Here is a 27,537-nt window from a genome sequence, read left to right as displayed (position 1 = left end):
ATCTTGGCGAGTACTTAATGAATCGCTCATATATATTTTTTGCATCCGAAATCATTATATGCAAAATTATTAAATATATTTAAAAAAATCGTGTACTCACCAGTGTATCAGCGTATGTTTTATTTCACGTACCATCATATAAGGAAGAGTTTTTAAGGTTCAAATGATGAAACGCACATAGCTTTAATACTATTACATTATTTAATTACAATATTGAAAAAATATTTGATAAAGCACGGAAACTAAACTTACATTTCATGTTGGACTAGCGACCCTAATATCGCTTTTAATTGTAAATGTTCAAAAATGTAAAACAAAAATAATAAATAGAAAATTCTAATTTTGTATCAATTTGTATTGAAAATATGACACAAAATTGACAAAAATAAAATTATGTTGATCTGATTGCCCGCTGGGCTAATTTGAAAATTGCCTGAATATTTCATTAAAAAAATTGTCGGAACTCTACCAGGGTTTATTTCCCCCCCCCCCCCTCACCCCTTTTTACCATCACTCTGCCAGGACAAAGTCTTGTTTTGTCCTTTCTTCCGGTACATTGTGAAAAATATAATTGTTTGTTACTGGCGAAACAAACAAAAAAAACTGAAGATTTTGTTGACACAAAACATAAAATGGTTTCGTCAGCACAGATGTATATTTTCTTACGTGTACACAATAAATTTATTTCCACATAAAATTTGGTTGGGCCAACAAAATATTTTGTTACAGCAAGTAAATATTTGTTTCGCCATGTACAAACAATCGTTTTTTCGTATCGGACAAAACCTATTCTCGTTTTTTTTTCTTAACCTAAGTTAAAACTAAGTGTGTAAGGGAGGGGTCTAGGTAGGGAAGACTAAGTGCGTCTCAGGGCAAGCTTCTTATTCTCTGTGAAAGAACGTACGCAGGGGGAGGGGGAGGGGGAGGGGGAGGAGAGGGAGGAGGAGAGGGAGGAGGAGAGGGAGGAGGAGAGGGAGGAGGAGAGGGAGGAGGAGAGGGAGGAGGAGAGGGAGGAGGAGAGGGATGAGGAGAAGGAGGAGGAGAGGGAGGAGGAGAGGGAGGAGGAGAATGAGGAGGAGAGGGAGGAGGAGAGGGAGGAGGAGAGGGAGGAGGAGAGGGAGGAGGAGAGGGAGGAGGAGAGGGAGGAGGAGAGGGATGAGGAGAGGGATGAGGAGAGGGAGGAGGAGAGGGAGGAGGAGAGGGATGAGGAGAAGGAGGAGGAGAGGGAGGAGGAGAGGGAGGAGGAGAGGGATGAGGAGAGGGAGAGAGAAAACCATTTTGCCCGCTGTTTTGCTTACAATTTATTTATTTTTATTGGTGAGATTGGTGAGATTTTTTTTTTTTTACAATTTTGGCACTTGAGTCTGTGTACACCAAGGCCAAGGAATCTTCCCGCAGGCGACCAACCAATCATTGCAACGCAAAACGACTGCAGAAGCTTCTAGTACACGTTAACATGCATCAGTGAGACTTTCTTGGAACAAGTTTCTCCCAGTTGCCCCTTGCCCGGGGCAATGCATGCGCGCGCGTGGTGATGAAACAACGTTGCACCCCATCCGCGTTTTTTTCCCTCGCTCCAACGCGCGAAGAAAGGAAAGCGTCCCTGCTCATAAACCGTGTTAGGAGGAGGGGGGAAGAAAATGAGGGGGAGGGGGGGAATGCTATGGCACATCACGAGTAGCCGCGGTACAACTTTCAAGAAGCGAGGACGGGGGAAAAAAAACTAAAAAAAAATTTATAGTGGAAAATCCACTACAGGAAAAACCGGGACCGCAAGCTACCAGCAAATTGGCATGTTTAACACCTGGATTCCAGATATTATGTGTGTACTTATACTGGGAAAATCTTAAAAGCACATAAAAATATCTGAATAAGGATATCGCCTGCATTGACGCAGTACCTATTATAATGCACTAGTCATTTATATATATATATATATATAAAGAGCTAGTCTTTCAGTACTAGCCAGTGATGTATGAACATCTAACCTCGGTAAGGAGCAAATTAATGTGTTATGTTGCAAATACACTTACAATAGAAACTCGGACACGAAATTAACGTAGATTTCTTTAAAATAATGCAAAGATTGAAAAATACACAGCAAATTGTGTTTTTGACTACATTTCTGGACGCGAATCACACGTAGTTTCTGCACCCGCCGCTAGAATGCGCTGCCGGAGCAGCTACGTCAACTATTGAATTGCAGAGTGAAAGGTTAAACTATGTAATGAAACGGCTCCGATAAAAGCGAGAAAGGCTTGGAATAAAAAAACCAAACCCCGGCTTTGTACCTGATTTTCGACAATGAGTTTTACTAAAACACTGCTCATCTTGTTAAAATTCATTGAACAGTTTATACTATAAAGTTTCCTTTTGGCTTTGTGAACTTACGTTTGCGCCATCAGTCACAGATGGCAGCACCGTGGTTGCACCTCTCCGTTACGCGAATTTCGTTACGTTCATGAAATTATTCCTAAACTTCTATCAAATTCCGTATACCCAGAGCTAGGATGTTACACATAATAAAGGCTGGTTTACGTTTGACGTATCAAGTGGTAAAGAATTAACAATAATAACTTGCCCTGTCCATAAAGTATGACTGTGTATACGTGTGTAAATGGTTTACGATTGTCTATCATAGACCAATACGTTCGCGCACACAGTCATAGTTTAAGGACTGGATAGATTATTACTGTTAATTCTTCAGTACTCAATCGTAAATTAGCATTCATTGCATTGAAAACTCGGACATGCAAAGAGATACGGGATTTCATAACCTTAATCATAACAGCTGCGTTCTGCCATGCGCAGGTTGACACTTCCATTAAAAGTTAAGCAAGGTGTTTTGTTACTGCACAGCTCTGGCGCGAAGTCTTATATCCAGTCTTAGGGACCCCCCCACACACCATCAAACATGCTTGACAAACATGGTTTCGTCAACTGTGCTTGTCAAACCTGGTTTGACAGACATGGGTTTGTCAACCATGTGCTTGTGAAAACTGGTTTGACGTTGCAACCACACGTTCAAACCCGACTCTCGAACTTCTGTCCAACAAGCTTCAGTTTCAAATAGTTGTTGGTTGAGTTGAGTTGGTTGATGTTTATTGGCTGACGAGGAGTGAAGCAGCCAAGAAAGAGCGAGCCCGCAGACTGAAAACGAGGTTCACGTGATGGACCAAACAGTGGCTGATGAAAAGAGGCCTCCCCCCAATGGTTGGGTCGCCATACGACGGAGCCATCCACAATCGCAACGACTCTACCACTTTTCAAACCGCCGCCTTTTAGGGAAACACAGGTAGGCACTTATTGCCACGTGAATCTATTGAATGAGCTGAGGTGAGCTCCTCAAGTCTTGCCCCCTGCAGTTGCTCCAATAATAAAAACAGAAAAACTACCCCCACTACCCACATTTGCCTGATGGTTTGATGGTTTGAAGGTTTGACGGTTTGACGCTCCCCCACACGATCAAACTTGCTCGTCAAACCTCAGGTTCGTGAACACGTTTTCTGGCAGAGACTGAAAACCCACAAGCATGCTCTCCAACATTAAAACCTTCAAACTTGAGTCCACACATGATCAAACATGTTTGGCAAGAGCGGCTGACAAACCATGTTTGTCAAGCACGTTTGACCTTTAGGAGCGCGTGAAGACAGGCAGGTGAAATCTAAGCAGAAACTTCGTACGACGCCCACCCGGACACACATGCAGTATGCAAATGTTCCAGAAAACAAAAACCACGCGATTTGAAAAGAGCTAAAGATATCCGTTTTACACAAAAAAGAAAAGTTACGAGTACGTTGAGGAGGGATGAGTTGTTTTGTTCCGTATTTCGTTTCTAAACTGTGTTTTTAGAAGAGTGAAAATGGTAAAAACGCGTGTTTTACTAACAATTATTAGTCAAGAAACTCTAGGTAGAGATTTTGTGGAAGCAGTCAACGAACTTGATTACACCTTTACCTTCATTTTCCGACATATAATGTTATGGTTTACCAAGCAGATGGAGTTATTGGTGGTGAAGGACAAACAACACCTTGATTCAAAAGTTTCATGTAACACATTTTTTTAAATCAAAAAGTATAGAATTTTTTTTATTAAGACATAGCACATCGTATAGCCGAATGCTGGAAGTCGACTTAAGATTGGCTGCAACAACTATCCCCCACCCCCTTTTTGTGCTATCGCTGGCGATTACGATTGAATTATTTGTAATGACTATAATAATAGTATGACGTTACCATAATAGCCATGCAGCAGTTTCAGAAAACATGCTTATGTGTAAGCTCTGAGATATTGAAGTCTATTAAAAAAGGTAATAAATTGTCATGACCATTAAAAAAAACGACATATTGGATTCTAAGTCAACGTCTATGAAAATTAAGAGAGTTCCCGAGGTTTCCGCATGACTTTTTGCAGCCATCTCTAAAGACTGTGAACGTAATGGCTGCAAAAAAAAATACATTCCGAAACGCCAGGCACAAAATCATCTCCACGGACGTAGCTTCAACTCGCAAGCCAAGAAGTAGTCTGGTGATTATGGCCTTGAAAGTTAAAAAACCTGTTGAGTCCAATACAGCGTCTTTGAGTTACGTTAAGTCAAATGTCGTCACGCCTACGTCCCGTTATTCGCGTACCGATCGAGCCGTTCCGAGTGTGTTCTGGCTGTTTACCTTGGCCGTACGGGTTCTGCCGGCGCTTCTGGTTCGCCTAGAGTTCATCGTCAAGACCCCTTTCAGTCGAGGAAGCCTTCTTTTCACAGACGAGAGCGCCAAACGCCCGATCGTGCATCTTCGGTTTTTTTTTTTTGTTAATTGTAAATAAATATGGCGGTGTTGATAAAAGGATACGAATGGTCAATTAGGTTAGGTTAGCTACATTATAAATACTTTAAAACATTGTGGATGGTTGATTTGGTTAGGATAGCTACATTAAAGATAACAGGGGGAAAAAAAAAGCATGAACTTCGGGGAACTTCGGGTTTTGGCTCTCTCGTCTGTGAAAAGAAAGCTTCCCTTTCAGTCGAGGCGACTGGTTGGACGGGCGTGTTGAGTGCAGCGACGCAGCGAACGATGGGAACCGCCGGAACCCCTTCACACGCAGTCCATCGGCCAATAGGCACCCGTGTGTCTCTCACTGCTCGGCACTCGTCCTTCACACAGTCGCCTCGTCGAGTCTGCCGAAGGCGTCCCCACCTGTCGATGTCGGCTGCAACGTGGAGCAGTTCTCAGCAGTCCCGTGAGGCGCGAGGAATACAGCAGTGAAGCTTCGAGGGAAGTCACACGATTATATGCCACGCAGATTCTAACAGCGTGAAGCAATTTTTTTTTTGCTTCTCTTCTTGCAGGAGAGTAAACACAAGAATACCTCCTTCCTTCTTTCTCGGGTTCTAAAATCGAACTGACCTCCCGTCGTCGGGAAGATAAATTGATTCCACAAGTTGCCTAGTGTGAAACTTGCTCAAAAAAAAAGAGTCTTCACTCGACAGTCAACTAAATGAACTTAGGTGAATCAACCAAACAGCTTCGTCTGAAAGGGGCCTTACAGTACAGTTTATCCTGTCTTCAGCGGGTCACGTTCCACAGGTACTTTTCCGAAATGAATTTTTTCAAGACCAACGCTCATCTGTAATTTTTTTTTTCTTTCTTCCGAGAAAGAAATTACAGCTTCGTTTAAATACTAACGAACTGATTATTATTATTTTTTTGATATTCCCGTTAACAACTATATTGACGTCCGATAATCCGGCATGACCGTGATCCGCCAAGCTGGTGCTTCTACCGCGGTGTCGCCTCTGACCTGGCGCGCAGTCTTCTCGTCGTGCACAGGGCAACTACGAGATATGTGCGGAGAAACGAAGACAAAGGTGTAATGCAAGTCCCCTGATTGCTTTCACGAATCTGTACCGGGATTAAAATAATTATTCTGAAAACACGCCGTTTTTAGCCATTTTCACTCTTCTAAAACTGCAGTTTGAATACGAAACTTCGGGAACATACCTACCCAATGCTTTTCGTAAACAACTAACCGATCTGATATCCTGAGCAGTTTTCAAATCACGTGGTTTTTCCTCTGAACCACTGCAGTACCTAGTAATGTAACGAATGTTAACATATTTCTTGATATTCGCAAAATTCATGCGGACATGAAAATAAAAAAATTCAAAATGTGAAATTAATATTAAATGAAACAAAAGAATTTTAGCATTTTTATTAAAAAAATCTTACTTCGTTTGAAAAAAAAATACTTAAGTTTTTTCATTAAGGAGATCTTGCAGTTATATATTTTACCAGCATTCACTTTAGCATTAGGTAAAAGGTAAAAAAAGGTGATCAACTCTTCAGTGGAAAAAGTCAGTCGCGCCAACAATCCGTGTCAACCCAGTATTTGGAAACTGAATATGGGCGACAAGATATTCGCATTCGCGTTCCCGAATTCCTAGAAACTGACATTCGCCACATCACCACCCTGCACCCTGCGAGTGTGGCCCGGGAGAAGCCCTGACAGTCCTTCCCTGCGCTTCGCCCCTTTGAGGCTTGGTCCCCGTGCGGCGTCTGACGCGGAGCGCTGCTGCAGCAGCCGCATGGGGGGGGGGGGGGGGGTAGGGGGGACGTACCACAACGCCGAACGTACAATAACGCCGAAAACCTTAACGCCGAATGCCAAATTGACTACAACGCCGACAGCTAGAAAACGGATGTGTACCACAACGCCGAAATACATTAACGCCGAAATACATTAACGCCGAAAAATGTCATTGCAGGACTGCCACAAAGGTTAGGTTAGGTAAGGTAAGATAAGGTAAGGTTAGGTTAGGTTGTGGTACATTTTTCGGCGTTACTGTATTTCGGCGTTGTGGTACACAGCAGTTTTCTAGCTGTCGGCGTTGCGGTCAGTTTGGCATTCGGCGTTATGGCATTCGGCGTTATGGTATTCGGCGTTGTGGTATTTCGAAGTTGTGGTATTTCGAAGTTGTGGTAACGACCCCCGTTGGGGCAACGTAGATACAGCCGCGCCCCAGCACGGCCGAAGGAGAGGCGCTACCAACAGTTGGGCAACATGAGGAACTGATCAGAAATTCCCCAATTTTCTTGCATGTTTCTTTACCGCTTAAAGGATCAAACCGTGTAGGGGAAACGCTTGGAGATAAAAAAAAAAAGCGTTATTTGTGGATAGATAAGGTTTGTGTTCTCAGTTCGGTCACGTGTTTATTAGTCTATTTTCAGCCGCAGTGTCACTTGTTATTTATAATGATCACAACAAACAATACGCTAAGTGAAATTTCATAAACTTATAATAATTAGAGGGAAAATGTTTTTGGAGATCGATCGTCAAAAAAAACCACACTTATTATTTTACCTTATTAGAAAATTTAAGATTGTGATTCAATTAAATAATATATATTTTTTTTATGTTTAAATAGCCCTTATTTGGAAAATCAGTGTTGTTTTTAAACATTCCCCTCGCACAGTTGCAGTAGAATTTATTTATATTCAACTTCTTCTAGCATTAAATAAAGCTAAAAACCTCGCAAAGTCGTCCTTTCAGTACCAGGATTAGTCAGCGAGTGGCGTGATATAGGAACCGCCACCTATGCGCCAGACATCGATCAAGTATCGAACAAAGGACAGGAATAGATCGAATAAATCAGTACATTAGTTGCATTTTTTTTAAATTTCTGTTTGGAATTTTTTTTCCCGATTTTCTAAAATAAAAATATGGATTTTCAGATGGCGACCGTAATGATGATTGCAATGGTCTATATCATCCTGTCAGTGGCGAGTACAAGGGTAATTTAAAGTGAACTTATTCTGCCTTTGGCTTACATTTTAATCATATGTAAATAAATTCGTTCATTTGTGGGTTTTTTTAATACTATTTTCCCCTGTGCTCTTATGTATTTTTTTTATCGTGTATTGTTGTAGTTGTGTGCCATGGTGTACTTTTTATGTTTATTAACATCATGGACTGTGAGAACAGACTAGAGGAAAAACGTCTGGTATCGCAGCGTGTATATATTGTTATATTGTATATTGTATATATCTGGTGTGCTAATGTTTTTTTTTTATTTTGGCATCTGCTATTTGTACTACTATTCAGTTGAATAAACATAATTTATATAAAAAAAGTCTGGTATCACAACGTGTACATATTGTTACATTGTAAATTGTATATATCTGGTGTACTAATGTTATTATTTTTATTTTGGCATCTGACATTTGTAACTACTATTCGGTTGAATAAACATAATTTAATATATATAAAAAAAGTCTGGTATCACAGCGTGTGCATATTGTTATATTGTATATTGTATATATCTGGTGTGCTAATGTTTTTTTTTATTTTGGCATCTGCTATTTCTACTACTATTCAGTTGAATAAACATAATTTATATAAAAAACGTCTGGTATCACAGCGTGTGCATATTGTTATATTGTAAATTGTATATAACTGGTGTAATTTTTATTTTATTTTGGCATCTGCTATTTGTACTACTATTCATTTGAATAAACAGAATTTATATATAAAAAAGTCTGGTATCACAGCGTGTGCATATTGTTATATTGTAAATTGTATATATCTGGTGTACTAATATTATTATTTTTATTTTGGCATCTGCTATTTGTACTACTATTCATTTGAATAAACATAATTTATATATAAAAAACGTCTGGTATCACAGCGTGTGCATATTGTTATATTGTAATTGTATATATCTGGTGTACTAATATTATTATTTTTATTTTGGCATCTGCTATTCGTACTACTATTCAGTTGAATAAACATAATTTATATAAAAAACGTCTGGTATCACAGCGTGTGCATATTGTTATATTGTAAATTGTATATAACTGGTGTAATTTTTATTTTATTTTGGCATCTGCTATTTGTACTACTATTCATTTGAATAAACATAATTTATATATAAAAAACGTCTGGTATCACAGCGTGTGCATATTGTTATATTGTAAATTGTATATATCTGGTGTACTAATATTATTATTTTTATTTTGGCATCTGCTATTCGTACTACTATTCAGTTGAATAAACATAATTTATATAAAAAACGTCTGGTATCACAGCGTGTGCATATTGTTATATTGTAAATTGTATATATCTGGTGTACTAATATTATTATTTTTATTTTGGCATCTGCTATTTGTACTACTATTCAGTTGAATAAACAGAATTTATATATAAAAAAGTCTGGTATCACAGCGTGTGCACATTGTTATATTGTAAATTGTATATATCTGGTGTACTAATATTATTATTTTTATTTTGGCATCTGCTATTCGTAACTACTATTCAGTTGAATAAACATAATTTATCAAACCAAAACCAAACATGGGGTCCAACTGTGATGATGTTGGAGATATATGAATACCAACCAACCCGTGGACTGTCTGGCGCCTCACACGGACCGCACCTCCGAACGCGAGGCAAGTCTGGAGGTCCTGGGTTCAGTCTCCGGAGCACACCCGCGCGGAAACGGGAAGCCTTCTTTTCACAGACGAGAGAGCCAAACTCCCGATCGTGCATCTTCGGGGTTTTCATTGTAAATAAATATGGCGGTGTTGATAAAAGGATACTAATTGTCAATTAGGTTAGGCTAGCTACATTATAAATACTTTAAAACATTTTGTGGACGGTTGATTTGGTTAGGATCAGGGGAGCAACAACTAAATTTCCAGAGAGGGGGGTGGGGGTAATATACCTTTTTATAAAGAATCATCGATCCCCCCTATTGTCCGGGGGTTCTCCCCCGGGAAAATTTGTATTTCAAGGTGGAAAATGGTGCTATTTAAGCAGTTCTATTATCTAAAAATTGATTACACAGCACTTTCTTTGCCCCCGTTTGCCCCCACTTCAAGGTTTCAGAGGGGGGGGGGGCAAAATACCCTTGCCCCCCTTGTTGTTGCGCCCCTGGTTAGGATAGCTACATTGAAGATACGGAAAAAAAAAAAAAAAAAAACACGAACTTCGGGGTTCTTCGGGTTTTGGCTCTCTCGTCTGTGAACAGAAGGCTTCCCCACGCGGGACATCGGCCCCGCCCTGCGTTAATTAACTCGAACATCCCGAGCACCGGAGCTTTCCGACGGCGATAACTAACGACCCCGGGGCTAGTTGGGAGAAGAAGAAAAAATATATATTCGCGAACCATACCAAAAGCCCGCCACGCGCAATTAGCTTATTACCCTTCATTACACGTCCTCCGCCAGATGACTTTTGCACTGCGACGGGACTGGTTCGTGTAACACAAGCTTCTCTTTAAAAAAAAAAGTTTTCTCCAGCCACGAACACAAGGATGTAGTCGGGCGCCAAACGTGGCAACACAATGTCGCAAAATGTCTGACTTCGACTTAACCCCCCCCCCTTTTTTTTTACCAGAGGTTCAGTCCAAAAACGATTAAAATCCCCTTCCCCCTTCCACAAAACACAAACACAAAAAAAAAAATTGTGAGTGAGTTTTTCAGTACTCACCAGAGATATGTAAACATCTGACCTCGGTAACGAACAAATTCGTGTGTTCTCATGTTGCAAATACACTTATAATACGAAACTCGGACACGAAAATTTAACGTAGAATTGTCAAAAATAATGCTAAGCGTGATAAATATATACGCAATGCGTGTTTTCAACTACATTTCTGGGGGCGAATCACACGTAGTATCCGCACCCGCCGCTAGAATTCGTTGCCGGAGAGCAGCTACGTCGACTATTGAACCATTTCATTAGCAGACTGAAAATTTAAACCATATAATGAATCGGATCTGATAATAGTTAAAAGACTTGAAAACGTAATAAACCCGGGTTTTGGAAATGGTTTTCGACAAGGAATTTTATTAAAATGTTGCCCATATTGTTAACATTCATTGGACAGTTAATACTATTAAGTTTCCCTTTGGCTTTGTGAACTTTGGTTCGCGCCATCCGCCACATATGACAGCACCGTGGTTACGCATTTCCGTTCCATGCGACTTCCATTTCGTTTACGAAATTACTCCTACCAAATGGCGTATGCCAACTAAGATGTTACATATCAAAAACGGGAGGGATCACAATAAAATTATCCATTCCAGTTCAAAGCTGACCGATATAGTTGGTTCAATTATTTTAAAATGATTAATTTTATTTATTCCTGCTAATGTATTTTTTTTTAATCCTTAGTTAGAACTACTGTGTTGTTAATAAAGTTTTAAGGTCCCCGCCTACCCGGGCACACACACTGTGCGCTGAGCTTCAATAAAACCAACGCGATTTCAAAACTACTCAAGATATCCGAGTGGGGTCTGCTTACGAAAAGCATTTAAGATTTCGCTGAGGGCCGAAAAGTACTTTTGATTTTGGATTAAGTTTTTAAACAGTATTTTTTAGAATAGTTAAAATGGCTAAAACGGGTATTTTCAGGGTAATTTTTAGGCGTAAAACATGTACAGATTCTTGAAAGCACTTAGGGGACTTGCATTACACCTTTATCTTCATTTCTCGGTCATATAATGTTACGGTCACCGCTCAAATGTCACAGTTGTCCTGTGCCCGACGAGAAGACTGCGCGCCAGTCCAGAGCCAGACACCGCGCTGGAAGCACCAGCGAGCGTCGCGCTTATCATCCCGCCTCACCGACACAGATACACATTTGACTAGCCGGACCCATTAAGACGTCAGAAACGCGTTAAAAATGGCTTTTAAAAGCTGTAATTTTACAAAATTTCGGACTCCCACTTGACTAGGAGTTGATTACGTGCAAAAAAAACCATCGTCTCCCCCGCAGCAGGGAGCTGGGCCAAGTCATTTTTCAGGAAGAAATACACACACACACACACATATATATACATACATAAATACATACGCGTGTGTGTGTGTATTTCTTCCCGGATAACTCGTCTCCCACCAAGACGATTCAGGATATATAATCCTTTTGAGGCCACACCCAAATTATTTCGCTAGCAGGAAACGTGACGAACGGTATTAAGAGATCGAAAATTTACGAAACGCGTGTTTTCAGAATGGTCTTTAGGACATGAAACGCCCGGTAACGGGATTTGCATTACACATTCGTCGTCATCGTGTACTTTCGAAACCCTCCATAGTTGTCCCGTGCACGACGAGAAGACAGCGCGCCGCAGTTCACAGGCAGATATAAACTGAGCGTGCACGGTTTTTTGTGCCGACCGGAGTGACTTCCAACTGCAAGAACATGCATACCCGTTCCGTGAGCTAATTAATACCTCCGCATGGCGGCGTAACAACCCCCTCCCCCCCCCTTTTTTCACGTGACAGGGACAACCCCATGGGAAGGAAAATCGCATTTGTTCGCGCGCCGTTGTCGGGTTTCCCTTCGGCCTTCGCGTGCGGACGGCTGCCGGCACCGTCTTCAGCGGCAGGGCCGACCTCTCTCTATCTCTCTATCTCTCTATCTCTCTATCTCTCTCTATCTCTCCCCCCCCCCTCTTTCTTCCCTTCGCCAAGACCGGGGAAACTGTGCGACGCGGTTCCGGGAAGCCTTCATTTCACAGACGAGAGAGCCATACTCGAAGTTTCCCGAAGTTCATGCTCGCTTTTTTTTTCCGTACCACAACAGGTGTATTTATTTGGGATGTAGCTTACTCATACGTCATACGCCGTTCTATCTCATTGTATAGACCGGTGTGGCATTAAATTTTGCGCTCGATTAGGATAGGTTAGCTACATTATAAATACTTTAAAAAACATTGTGGATGGTTGGTCATATTAGGTAAGTATAGCTTGATTAAAAAAAAAAAACTGTAAAAATCATTTTATGGTTGCTTAGCAAATAACTTTTTAATATGTAGCTATCCAGGACTAGTAAACCGTTTACATGATTTCACAGTATCTTTAATGTAGCTATCCTAACCAGATCAACCGTCCACAATGTTTTTAAAGTATTTATAATGTAGCTAACCTAACCTAACCTAATTGACCATTAGTTATCATGAGTTATAATGAACAAAAAAAAAACAACCGAAGATGCACGATCGGGCGTTTGATTTCTCTCGTCTGTGAAAAGAAGGCTTCCCCGCGGTTCCACCGCTGATTCTCAGGCTGGGTTTATAAATTGTGCAACTGCGCAACCAACGCAAGATAACCACAGTCATTTGCAAAAACAAGCAAATCGCCACGACGTTACCAACTCTTTAACATGGCCCGCCGGGACAGGCTCCGAACATGGTCTTGGAAGATTCTTATTTTCGTTTTGACAGAACATAGTTAAATCTGGCTCGACTACATAATGAACTTGAAAAAAATAAAAGTTTATTTGTGCATTTTTGTGGATCTATTTAATTTTTTTTTTTACTAAGGAACTCAGATGAAATTCCATTTATTTTATTTAGCCTTTGTATAAACCTTTTTGGTCTGAATTGTTTGATGTATTAGTTTTTTTAATGTTTTTTGAACACTTTCAAACAATCATTGTTGTTATTTTTTTAGCACACGGGAAAAGCATGTAGTAGCTATGTAAACATGTAATTGACATTTATGTTTACATTTGTGGTATGAAACTAATCTATACCCCGGGCTTCGTCTGACAATCCATAGTTTTCATGAAAACAAAAGTAGTAGTAAATAATTTGATCAAAATGTATTATTATGTTTCATTGTGTGAAAGTTTCACACGTGTGGAAACATGATTTATATATTAAAAAAATAACACCATGGGCTTGTATGTACATAACGTCTGAGGCTTAACCTTTTTTTTTTGGTGCAACGTCTCTTCAAATATGGTCGTCGAAAACGCACGCCATACAGCAAATAAGTTGGAAGTTGAACAGTACTTGCGTTGCGTAATTGCGCCTTGCGTGGTTTATAAACCGGTACGTATCTCTATAATGTGGTTGCTGAACATTTTGCGCCTTACGTTCTTGCGTAGTTTATAAACCAGGCAATGACCGTAGCTAGGATTTTGTGAAGGAGGTCCACTATAACCATTATCTCATTTTTTACGAGCAAGTATTCTTTATAACGGAAATTTAGGAATTTTAAAAATAAATTTTTCACACTAAAATCTCCAACGTCTACACAAATAATTTTTAAGTAGTGGTTTTGCTTGAGAAAACAAAATTTGATTATTTATATTTTATTTATTTTTATTTATTTGTTTTAATACTTTGTTCTTAACTCAATTGTTTGATATTTTTTAAAGACAAGTCATAAATATAGGTCATTAATGTTAATAAATACGTGAAACACACATGTAAAGTTTGTATATGAATACACATACTTGCACATATTATGCAGACTACTTGGGAACAGAATTCCGGCAGTTTCTGTGCACGAGGGCTGTAATATGGAGGAAGCACACTAATGTCGCCCACTAAGGATTACAATAATGATGTGTTTGTAAGCTTATGTGGCTAAATTGCTGTTATCAAGCGCGGCTCCAGAAGGAAGGGGGGGGGGGTGCGGTGGGGGCGATAGCCCCTCCAGAAATCAATTTTATTGATTAGTGTGTATTTATGTTTACTTAAATATTTAATTTCATACGTTAAACTTTTATCTCATCAAAAGTTGCATGGAGCTACTAAGGTTCTGTATTTGAAACCTGTAATTTGTAAATAATATTCCAAGGCCAATATCTGACCACTTTCATTTTTTTTGCAACTACGATCTTTCTCTGTGCGATAGCCCCTCCCGAAAAGTCATCCTGAAGCCGCCATTGGCTGTTATTTTCTAATTCTGTTTTAGCTTTGGATCCAAGAAGGGCGGGGTCTCGCGCAGGCTGCGGGGCCTCACAGAGCGCGGATGTCTGTGCACGCAGACCGACACAGAAGCGAGCTGTACCCCCACTGTCCGACGCCAATTTTTGCACTCCGCCTCGATGTCACAGCCGGCAATCGCTGTTCAGCAATTATTGCCTCTCTCATAAGTATCTTTTTCTTTCCAATCTTAAAAGGCTCAAGAACTAGTGAAATATTCATCCCGGGAAAACTATGATAGTTTCGAGGATCATTTTTGTTGAAGCCTTTTCGGTAAATTCCGTTATACCAATTGTCTGCTTCTCGCGTAACTTTAGTTTTCATGTTCCCAATTCTTTTCAGTGCTAATCCGTTCGTCGCAAAAAAACAAATTGGTGCAGGAAAGGGAAATTCGGAGAAAACTAGGCATCGCAGAATGTGAAACTCACAAATACACACAAAAAAGCAAAGCATTAATGCTTCTTTCGTTGTTTGTCACAAAAACAAAACCTACAGCGCGTGTAGCGTCTGCTGTTTGAGCTGCAAGAGTCGCGTCAAGAAACAACTTGTGCGGCTTCCTACGGCTGCGCGGCATGCCACGCAACGAGAAACGCGATTGGGCCGCTCTCGGAATAGTCATGAGATGCCATGTCACACCATCACCTTATCGCAACACCAAAAAAAACATTGCTTGACCACGCCCGATGACAGTCAGTACCGGGTGTTTAATGCCTGAACCAACTAACAGAAACCAAATATTGTTGTTTGAACAGTACATAGCAATCTGCATGTAAAAATTATCATACCTACAACGTATAGGTATCAACCCACCTTGAATTATGGAAATATAAGGTTTTTAATAGAAAAAAAAGGGAGAATTCTACACAAAAAATATATAGTTATATTTTCCCAGAAAACTTTCCAAACGGAAGCACATCGATCCCAGCATTCGCCTAGAGTGATTCAGGGAAACCGTGCGAAAAACATAAATCCGCATGGATGGTTAGGCGATCCTCGTTTCCTGTAACGCGAGTCCAGCATCTCAGCCACTGCGCCTCTGATACAAGCCATGAAGCGCAGGCAGAAAGTCACAATGAAAACAATTCTGGAATATGCTTCTGTTTATCGACACAGAAGTTGTTGTAGTAGTGGCAGAAATAGTTGTAAAGGTGGTAGTAGTAATCGTAAGAGTGGTAGTCGTGGTGATAGTTGTAGAGGCAGTAGTAGTTGTAGTGGTGCTAGTTGTACAGGCAGTAGTAGTTGTAGTGGTGCTAGTTGTAGAGGTAGTGGTAGTTGTCGCAGTGGTGCTAGTTGTAGTTGTAGAGGTAGTGGTAGTTGTAGTTGTAGAGGTAGTGGTAGTTGTAGTTGTAGAGGTAGTGGTAGTTGTAGAGGTAGTGGTAGTTGTAGAGGTAGTGGTAGTTGCAGAGGTAGTGGTAGTTGCAGAGGTAGTGGTAGTTGCAGAGGTAGTGGTAGTTGCAGAGGTAGTGGTAGTTGCAGAGGTAGTGGTAGTTGCAGAGGTAGTGGTAGTTGCAGAGGTAGTGGTAGTTGCAGAGGTAGTGGTAGTTGCAGAGGTAGTGGTAGTTGCAGAGGTAGTGGTAGTTGTAGAGGTAGTGGTAGTTGTAGAGGTAGTGGTAGTTGTAGTTGTAGTGGTAGTTGTAGAGGTAGTGGTAGTTGTAGAGGTAGTGGTAGTTGTAGAGGTAGTGGTAGTTGTAGAGGTAGTGGTAGTTGTAGTGGTAGTTGTAGTGGTAGTTGTAGTGATAGTTGTCGTAGTGGTGATAGTTATAGTGGTATTAATAGGTGTCGTAGTGGTGATAGTTGTAGTGGTATTAATAGTTGTCGTAGTAGTGCTAATTGTAGAGGTAGTGGTAGTTGTCGTAGTGGTGCTAGTTGTAGAGGTAATGGTATTTGTCGTAGTGGTGGTGGTAGTAGTTATCGTTATCAAAGTCGTGTACACAAAGGCACGCCATCCTAGTTATGTGGAATGCAATACCGGCAACAAACACTTGCTAACGCATGGCGTGTCGTGTACACGATGGCCGATATGGCGTAACACGGATCCAGTTTATTATCAAAGAATGTTACGGCTCTGGCGGTGAATAGAAACATCTCCGGACAAACGTTCATTGACATGTCTACTTCCTATAAGTGTCTTGCATATGAGCCCAGTTTTAACATTAACTTGAGATACACAGTTGTGTCTAGAAAATGATCACTAAATTAAAAAAAAATATTAAATGTAGCGAAATTAACTAACAAATAAAAACGATAACTTCTACATCAGTGGTGAAGGGAGCAGATTTCAGTAGACTCCCACGGCAGCCAGCACACGAATTTTAACTGTGACGGTGAAAAAACAAGTTTGTTACGAGCAGAGAGCGAAATAAATGACATGCAAACGGGGGTGGGGAAAAAAAAAGACACTGGCAATGCCAACTAAATATTTTATTGGAATAAAACGAGGTTCTCATTTAAAATTCCGTGACGCGGAATCGTAATTGGTTTCCCGATACTGCCACGCTAATCAGCGCGTTAAAACCTTTTCCGTGCATCGCCCAATCCCCCGTGTCGTTTTCGACGAACTTAAGCATGAGAATTAAAAAAAAAGCCGTAGAACATTATGACACTGCACTAGGGATGACGTACTGTCGTGTACGAACGTGTACCGTCAAATTAATCATACGCGAGAGAGAACGATTGCGTGAACGTGCATATTCAGGCCTGTGACGCAAGAGTTCGATTTTAATTTGATACGGTTTTGTGTGGAACACGGGGGTTGTATGCACTGAGACGTGGACTGGACTTGACGAATTCTCGCGAGGAACACAAAAGACGCAAGAAAACAACGGTCGTTCACAAACAGTGGTTGGTGGCCCCAGGATAAGCGGCGCTCTGGACCTTTTACTTTAGCGAGGCTCTGATAAGCGGGGCTTCACCATACCGTCCCAGAGAAAAGGCGCAAAATTTAGAAAAAAAAAATGCTTCCCAGCAGCACCTTTCTCTTTATTAAAACGATGATGGATCTTCATAGTTTCTGCCAAGTCGAAAGCTAACTTCAAAAAATCTCCCGTTCAATCAGCGGCAGACATCTTTTGGATAATTGTTATTTACGTGGTCCACTATAATTTGTTCCTACTCGGTTGAGTAGGTGTTAGTGAATCTGCCGATCTTTGGTTGGAACTTCATTTCTTCTCCACGATTTATTGCCAATACATATCTTATCATGGTAGAATGCCTTTTAGGGATGTTATAGCGCGACGACGCTTCTCTCAAACTAATTTTTTTTGACAAAACCTTATCTATCGCAGTTTTTAAACTGTTGGTCAAATTTTCCTTTTCCGCCTCTTTCATTTCGATATCTCTCCGTTCTTCTATTCTCTAAAACAACGTACAACAATTATTTCTCTCTCTCTCCGTTCTTCTATTTTCAAAAACAACGCAAAACAATTATTATAATAAGTTTAAATACTTACGAGAATAAATAACTTTTTCACTGTCCGGTGTTGAGGGACAACTTTGTGTTCGGTACTACTGGGCAGGAAATCGCCAAAATCATGTGTTCCATACCAAAACTGTTGGAAATAAACAAAATCTTTCACAGTCTTCAAATGACAATGTAACACTACCTTTATCAACTGTTACCATAAACATTTAAAAACAAACACTTGGCAGTTAAAACTCACCTGGATCTAAGTGACGCAGTGTTTTCCTGCCAAAAAACAGCAATGGACTGCTCCTGCCGTGGCCTTTTGCATCACAGGGAAACTGCGTCCCAAGACCCTGTATCGTTACGCTCTCCAGCGACGCTTTCAACCGTTTTTTTGAATCGAATGCGTTTTGACTTGCCGAGATAGTACGAGTGTCCAACGCTAGGTGCCATCCGGCGTTACGGCACTTCCCCTTATATCTCCATCTCTTTATCTCTCTGTGTTTATATCTTCCTGTCTATAACTATCTTTACAAAACACAACACGAACACACAAAACATTCATTTACATATACATTTTTACCTAGCTATATTTTATCCATCTTTTTATCTGTCAAAGGTGTGACATAGGTATATTAAAATACGCGCGTATTCGAATGCAACGTTTAGTCAAAATTTCAAAAGCAATCGGCGAAGAACTTTCGGGAATTCAAGATTTCGAACAAACGAAAAAAATTAATATTTTTATTTAGATAGAGTTCGTAAATTTATACAAAAGTAGAAAAGTCGTGTGACACGCGTGAAAGAAGGCACTGGTAAACAAGCGATTAAGGCAAAGGAAACACGCAGCACAAAGCCGCACAGAATGTGGTTCTCGGAGAAGATGGCTGGGGATGTCGAAATTATTGGATTAGGAAGAGAGGATGATAGAGATAGAGAGAGAGAGACAGTTGCAGAGGCACGATTGAGGAGAAGAAAATGAAGGAAGCGGTTCATGGCCGGCGTGTTACTCTACCGCAATACCTCCCCCCTCCACCAACCCCATTACTACACCGTGGGCAAGAAAGGTTAGTGAAACACTGGACTATGTGCCTTATTAAGTACTACAGTGTCTATCACGCTTAGATTGCAGTACAAAGTAAATGGTGCCTACTGTTGCCAGTTTGATACTGCCAAGCTTGTTAACATTAAAAATCTTCTTGTGTATATCATCGTTAATTATACTTTTTTTTTAATCTTCTGAGACCAAACCATTTTGTATATTCAGTATCATTACATTTTTGTCATTCTGAAAAAAATAAAAATAAAATCAATGTTAGATGTTTTACAGGAGAAATAGTTGTAGCAGACTATCACCATAAATAACAAGGCATAAAATATTTTAATAAATATCACAGCGAAAATGTTGAATATGATGGTATATATTACCCACTGTAACTCCAATTCTCGCAGTCCAATATTCCTGTGCAAGATAAGTTTCGCCACTATTTAAGCCTTATAGTAAGCGGACAACATCAAATTGGAAAAGTACTTGGTGTTACGTGAATATCTGTTAAAAAATCTTAGTGGCAGAAAAACAAATACAAGGGAGGTGTAAGGTTAAAATTTCGAAACATCCCTTAAATTGACAAATAAAACATTGGCGTGACATCGAAACTTAAATGCGAGGTTAAGGGGGTGCCTCCCATTTCAGGTCAAGACTTTATATTTACAGTAATTACAGGTAAACTTGTAGACTTTTTCAATTGTTTAACTTTCACGTAATGAAAAATATATACAGCGTATACTTTTTGCATAATTATCTGCCAAAGTTACATTTTTAACGTTTTTGGGTTGTACAAATAAGGAGAAGTTAATTTATTGCATAACTGAAACTTTTTAGGTTTAACTTCAATGCCATTGGCTACTTCAAGAAATTATTTGGATTTCTTTAAGATAATATTAATTAATTTTACCTGGCATTTAAAAATTCTCAAATTTGTTATGATTTTGACAGCCAAGAAACATGAAATGAGTTATTGTGATAGAAATGAAAAACCATATATCATGAAGTAGCCAGTGGCATTGCAATTAAACCTGAAAAGTTTCAGTTATTAAATAAATTGAATTCTCCTTGTTTTTACAACCCGAATATGTTAAAAAAAATGTAACTTTGGCAGATAATAATGCAAAAAAAGTATGCGGTGTATATATATTTTCATTCCGTGAAAGTTAAACAATTGAAGAAGTCTAAAAGTTGATCAGTGATTAATACAAATATAAAATCATGACCTGAAATGGGAGGCACCCCCCTTAAATATGTACCGCAAAGACTTGTTTCCATCCCAGGGAAGAACACAGGAGCGACTACTTCCCTTGTCGCCTTGTTGCACACAAGCAAGAGCGCGCTGCACAAAGTTCAAGGCTATCCGCGAGTCGCTTGCGAAAACATCCCGAGGCCGGCTGGAACTGAATGTGCGGTCGCTCGACAGGAAGACAACCCTGCCGCGTCCCAGTAGCGACCTCTGTTCATTCCGGGCAGAAGCACGGTTCATACAGAGCGTCACATCAAGGGCCCAGTCTACCCGGGCACACATACGGTGCGCAGAGCTTCAGGAAAAACAACGCGATTTCAAAACTACTCAAGATATCCGAAGATTTACGAATAGCGTTTAAGAGTTCGCCGAGGGCCGAAAAGTACTTTTAATTTTGGATTAAGTTTTTAAACTGTATTTTTAGAAGCGTTAAAATGGCTAAAACGCGTGTTTTCATTGTAATTTTTAGGCATAAAACAATCAGTACAGATTCTTGAAAGCACTTAAGGGACTTGCATAACACCTTTATCTTCATTTCTCCGCCATATAATGTTACGGTCACCGCTCAAATTTCACAGTTATCCTGTGATTACGAGAAAACTGCGCGCCAGTTCAAAGCCTTGCGCTTAGAGTCTATACCGTGCTAGAAATACCAGCAAGTTTCGCGCTTATCATCCCGTCTCACTAACACACATACACCCCTGACGAGGCGCTAGTCAAATGTGCATCTGTGTCAGTGAGGCGGAATGATAAGCGCGACGCTCGGACTGGCGCGTAGTCTTCTCGTCGTGCACAGGACAACTGTGAGATTTGTGCGGTGACCGTGACAGCATACGACCGAGAAATGAAGATGAAGGTGTAATGCAAGTCCCTTAAGTGATTTCAAGAATCTGTACCGGTTGTTCTACGCCTAAATATTACTCTGAAAACATGCGTTTTTAGCCTTTTTAACTCTTCTAAAAATATACAGTTTAAAAATTCAATCCGAAATCAAAAGTACTTTTCGGCCCTCGGGGAACTCTTTAAATGCCTTTCGTAAACAGACCCACTTGAGTATCTAGAGTAGTTTTGAAATCGCGTTGTTTTTCCTGAAGCTCTGCGCACCATGTGTGTGCCCGGGTGAGCTGGGGCCTTAATCTATCGGCCAATGGCGGCTTCAGGATGACTTTTCGGGAGGGGCTATCGCACAAAGAAAGGTCGTAGTTGCAAAAAATTAAAAGTGGTCAGATATTGGCCTTGGAATATTATTTACAAATTACAGGTTTCAAATACAGAACCTTAGTAGTTCCATGCAATTTTTTATGAGATAAAAGTTTAACATATGAAATTAAATATTTAAGTAAACATAAATATACAATAATCAATAAAATTGGTCTCGGGAGGGGCTATCGGCCCCACCGCCCCCCTTCTGGAGCCGCGCTTGGTATCGGCGGGATGTGAGAAAGACGGTTTGTCGGCGCGTCGCAAAAAAAAAAAAAAAACAAATCTCGAAATTTCAGAAGCTCACAGAAGCTACGAGCATAGAAATGATTTTTTTTTCTTTTAGCGAAAACTGCAACTGTTTAGATCGTAAGGGTCACCGGATAAATCGCGCGTTTGAGCGTGACGTTAGCCCAGCCAGTGTCAAGTTTCTCCAGAGCAGGTATGACTTGTCAACTATTTGACAACATGTTTCGCTCGAGGTTATGTTTACATTCTAAATCCAACACGTTTTCGATTATTTTAACTAAAATATTTGTTTATTTTAAAAAAAAAACTTGCTTCAACTAACGATCAAAAATAATGTTCGCAGGCTTTCACGGCCATTTTCTGAAGTAGCTTGGCTTCTGGATTGTAGCCGCGTCCTTGGCGAATAATTCACCGACGTTTCGGTCGACATTGCAGTCGCCATCACCAGGGAGCAGTTACCTACTGTAGGTAGGTAACTGCTCCCTGATGATGGCGACAGCAATGTTAACGATCAAAAACACAACTAATCGCAAGCGACCGGCGAGTTAACAAACCGGCACGATCAACCCGAGCTAAGCGGTAGGCAACGAGTGAATTCCGAGTCGAGTAGCTGTAGTCTTGTCTCACGCGTTGATTACTAGCCAGATTGTTAACATTACAATTCGTATATTGTATACTATTGATAGTTACATGGGCGTCGCAACCGGGGGGGACGGGGGGGGGGGACACGCCCCCCCAATAATAAAAGTCTTCAATTTCGTTCCCTCCAATAATATATTTAGTTTCGTAGTTTCTCCTGATGTTTAAATTAATGATTTTGTGTGGATATAGCACCAGCAGATGTGTTAACTGTGTTTTTACAAATTTGTTCTCTGAAAATATTTTTTATAAAAAATAAATTATATATTGCAACCAACTATAATTAGAATATTTAGGAAAGAAAAACACCTAAAAACCACCTTTTTGCACCTTCAAACTCCAAATTTTCCCGGGGGAGGACCCCCCGGACCCCCCCCCCCCCCCCCCCGCTTTTTTCCCCCCCCCAGGGGATGGATATTCCTCAAACAACTAAATCAATTGAAGTCCCCCCCCCCCCAAAAAATATCCTTGCGACTCCCATGGATAGTTATAATACGTTATAGTATATTTTTAATTTTACCTTTTTTGAGACCATGGAATAGTGTTTTTTTTGGCATTATTATTACCGTCGAAAACATTCTGAAATAAAAAAATAAATAAATTCTAAACATCAATTTTTGTTATGTTACAGGAGCAAAAAAAACCGTAGCAGTTGGTTTGTAACTATAAGGAATTTCATTTTTGGTCAAATAGACCAAAAATTTGAATATTAAAACACATAAAATAATCTGACAAAACACGCTTGTAAACAAGATGGCCTGTTTCTTGCAATTTTTCTTTTAAAATTTTTTTTCAAGTTCATTTTAAAAAAAAATTTCAATAAATTATAGAGTTGTGTGTAAAATGTGTGTGTTCTTGGCGGAAACAAGGACAGCGATAGAAGATATGGTGCACGAGAGAGAAAGAATGATAGGGAGAGAGAGATAGGAAGAGAAAGAGAGAAAGAGAGAGAGTAAACAAACACACGCTGCGATATTAAGGATGAGACGCACTTGTCGTGAACTCGCCACACCGTGCTTCCCGGACAACACCGCTGCGGTCCGCTAAGCGCACGGCGCGCGAGCCACGCGCGTCGCCTACCTCCCAGGGGCGCGTCACGCGACCACCTCGTGCCCACCCCCACCCCCCTCAAACCAACAGTCGCTGCCCTCTCGCGGGCCCGGCGCCTGAGCGGTTCCCCGATTTGCCGGCACGCCTTCGAGCACGAGAAGCGTAGCGCCCACCTTACTTCTTACCAGGGGCGCAACAACTAAATTTCCAAAGGGGCAATATACCTTTTTATAAAGAATCATCGAACCCACCTATTGAAGCGGGGGGGGGTTCGGGGATCCTCCCCCAGGAAAAATTTGTATTTCAAGGTGGAAAATGGTGCTATTTAAGCAGTTTTATTATCTAAAAATTGATTACACAGCACTTTCTTTGCCCCCGTTTGCCCCCACTTCAAGGTTTCAGAGGGAGGGCAAAATACCCTTGCCCTCCCCCCTCTGTTGTTGCGCCCCTGCTTGTTACCAAAGCCCACTGGAAAAAAAAAAAAAAAATGTGTGCGAGTCTTTCAATACTCGCCAGTTAAAACATCTAACCTCCGTAAAGAGAAAATCTAATGTTTCTCATGTTGCAAATAAACTTACAATACAACACTCTTGACACAAAATCTAACATAGAATCCTTTAAAAATAATGCCGAGCGTGATAATATGTACGAAAATTGTGTTTTCAAATACATTTATTGACGCGAATCTCAAGCAGTTTCCACACCCGCCACCAGAATTCGCTGCCGTAGCAGCTACGTCGACCACCGAATCATTCGATGCGCAGAATAATGAAACAGCTCCGATAAAAGCTACTGACCTGATTTTCAGCACACAATTTTATAAAAAAAACTGCTCATCTAGTTAAAATTCATTTAACAGATTATACTATAGAGTTTCCCCTTTGTCTTTGTGAGCTTTGGTTAGCGCCCTTCCGCCAGGAATGTCAGCACCGTGGTTACACACTTCTAATCCATCTACTAAATGCCGTACACAGAGAGCTAAGATGTTTACATATAAATAAATAAAAAATTCTTATTCTAATCAATATTTTTTTGTAAACATAAAAATTCAACCCACCGAAACCCTTATAACTTTCTGTGGAAAAAAAATCTGCCCTATAAATATTCCTCATTAATACATTGTGTAATTCTATTATTATCCTGAACTATATTGTACGATACAATTCACAAATATTGCTATATCAGAACCTTGCGCAAAACAAATGGTGCATTTTTCTTAACAACTGTTTTCCATTAATTCTTTCATATGTTTGGTAAGGCAAAACAGCATTTAGTTAGGAGATTCCATCACAAAATGTACACATAGAATTGTTTCAATTATATGAATCCTTAACAATTTGCTTTTTTTACATTTTGCTAGAAAGCAAGGCATCCTTTAACAGTATGCTCTTCAGCACCATACCTTCCTTAGACAATTGGGAAAAGAAACTTATTACTATTTTAATCACCATTTTTGTGTCCCATAATATTCTAAAAGGAGACCTGAGAAAACCCGAACTGTATAAAAATATGATTAAAAATTTTTTAGATGATTTTACTAATTCAATAAGAGAGAGAGCATCTAAACATGCAAAATAGTTTTGATTATTAATTTTAATTTGGGTAAGTTAGGGCTCCCTTAAATGGCATATAGGCATTATAATGTACAGTCATGAGATATTTGATTAAATAGACATGATTAAAATTAATTCTCTTTCAAATATATTTTTTGATCTAATTCATTGTAAGATAAAAATAATCTAATTTCAACTACATGGTAGTCACAGACTAATTAATCCATGTGTGAATTTATTTACAAAATGTATTTTGAAATTAACAAACCTTTACAAAGTATTCTTATATGGTATAGGTGAAAAGGTTCCCATTCTCCTTCCATAAAAATTTATTTAACTCATTGTATACGATTCAATCAGCAGAAAAGAGTTTTTCTTCAAAATAATTGTTGTATATTCAGAGCAATTGGAATCATTGATCAACTTTTAATGTGCAAAAAAAAAACATGTACATGAGTTCTATTCTCAAGTCTTTACAACTTATGCAGTACTAAGAAAACGTTATGCTTCTCATTCTTGCTATTCGTTAAAACTCACCATGGCCAGCTGTCCCGCTGTTCCAGCCGGTCAACACCAGCTGTCTCTGCCTTCACTCAATTTTAGATGCTCTTGGCAACCAATCACATCTCTCATACCTTGCCAGTTGTGCCACTAGCCTCCGCCAGTATTCACTACCAATCAGAAAGCTTCACAGGCCTGCCAAATAGGGAGGGTGGGCAAGGGAGCAAGCTATGGTGCAAATAACTTATCATTGGTCATGTGACCGTTCTCCAGTTTCCTATGATTTTGCTCTCAACACTAAAATTTTCTGTAAGGACATGCAAAATTACTCTGCATGTTTCTTATCAAACAGGAAGATATAATTTATGAAGAAAATTGTTAATTACGTACAACTTATATATCACTGATAAAAGATTGAACAAAATTTCACATGCATTACCTTTCAAAGAAAAAAAAATTAAGTTTATACCAAAAGATCTCTACAATATGATAGTTTGAACAACTACAATAAAATACAAAGGTTTTGATATTTATTCCATTATTTTAGTAGAAATGAATAGGTGCATCTATAAAATTAATACCTTAATCTACTCTTATTGAAATATCTCTATCTCGAAATTATTTATACTATTCAAAAATAAATTTTCTTGTAGTGATGCATAGAACCCAATCACAATACCTCTCATTATTATAAATCTTCCTAAATTTCTTATCAAACTATCACAAAATTAAGTTTTTAGTGTAACAAAAATAGTGTGAAGTATTCATGTATGTAATATATAGTACCAGGTAACATTGTGGTATTTTAAAAGAACCACTTTTTATTCAAAATACTCTTTGAATTCTCTGGATTGAAATTGTTTATAGTTTTAATTTCTTTGGTTTTATTACAATATAAGTCCTGGAATTAAATGTGTGTTCCTTATCTAAATACATAACTATGTTTGGGCATTATTAAAAACATTAAAAATTAACAACTACTGTATAAAGTCTCTTATATTTTTACATACAAATACAACTACTAGAAAATCTTTTAAATGCACAAATAACTGTTTCTGAAACTGAGAAGAGGGAGGAAGGGGTAGGTGTTTGTGTGTTTGTGTGTGTGTGTGTTTGTGTGTGTGTATGTATGTGTGTATGCATGTGTGTGTATGTATGTATGTATGTATATGTATGTATGTGTATGTATATATATATATATACATACACATACACAAACCCACACACACATTTTTTATATATATATAGTAATAAATCTAAGTTGTTTACAGGAAAAATATTCAACAGAGATTTTCAGATGCACAATTTGTCAGTTTAATCAAATACTACATTTAAGTCTATTTTTTTCATACTGATGCCAAATATCCAAATTACTTTTTGCCTCATATTTTGCGAGAAAAAACTTTCTCTGTAACTTGGACATTTTAGCACGCTCGACCAAAAGAAGAGAGAGAGAAAAAAAAAGAAAACAAAACGAATAACTGCAAAAAAATGTTTATTATCGAAACAAATAATAAATCACAGACAAACTATGATCCTTGAGGCCAACACAAACACATGCTGCAAGACAAGTAGGCAGCCCAGCTAAATGTGAGCATGCAAGTCAAGTCAAGTTGTGTAGCAGTTCACATGCACAGATAACTGCACGCATGAGCGACCAGCGCAAAGTACAGGTCGATCAAGAACTGCAGTGCACAAGTTTCAGGGTGACTAGGTGTGAATGCTAGCATCACCACTGATCAATATTGATACAGACCGGAAAAAAATTGCAGGTTCAATGACAGGCATAAGACAGGATGGATTCCATAGTATTCTATACACTCGAGGCGATGCAGTCTGCTAATTGACTGCTAAGCTTGTGAGAGTCTTGCTGGGTTGCTTGCGATTCTGCACTTCAGAGGAAAGTGGTGCAAATGTCTCACAAAGAACTGTGG

At 39.5% G+C, this 27,537-nt stretch overlaps 2 protein-coding genes across 8 annotated transcripts in view; both read right to left on the bottom strand.

The window, feature by feature from the left end:
• LOC134536923 (protein alan shepard) overlaps nt 1–27,537 on the bottom strand; it is a 249,193-nt gene that overhangs the window by 210,857 nt on the left and 10,799 nt on the right. The window lies entirely within an intron of this gene.
• Nucleotides 15,657–19,162, bottom strand: LOC134536527 (uncharacterized). Its single transcript, XM_063376258.1, has 2 exons — nt 19,141–19,162; nt 15,657–16,661 (listed from the first exon to the last, which is right to left on the bottom strand). Exons 1-2 carry the CDS (start codon nt 19,160–19,162, stop codon nt 15,736–15,738), a joined length of 948 nt encoding a protein of 315 aa, XP_063232328.1. The 3' UTR covers nt 15,657–15,735.

The sequence above is a fragment of the Bacillus rossius genome, chromosome 11 (genome assembly GCF_032445375.1).
Source record: "Bacillus rossius redtenbacheri isolate Brsri chromosome 11, Brsri_v3, whole genome shotgun sequence".
Taxonomy (NCBI): domain Eukaryota; kingdom Metazoa; phylum Arthropoda; class Insecta; order Phasmatodea; family Bacillidae; genus Bacillus; species Bacillus rossius.
This window is presented reverse-complemented; position numbering and strand designations above follow the sequence as displayed.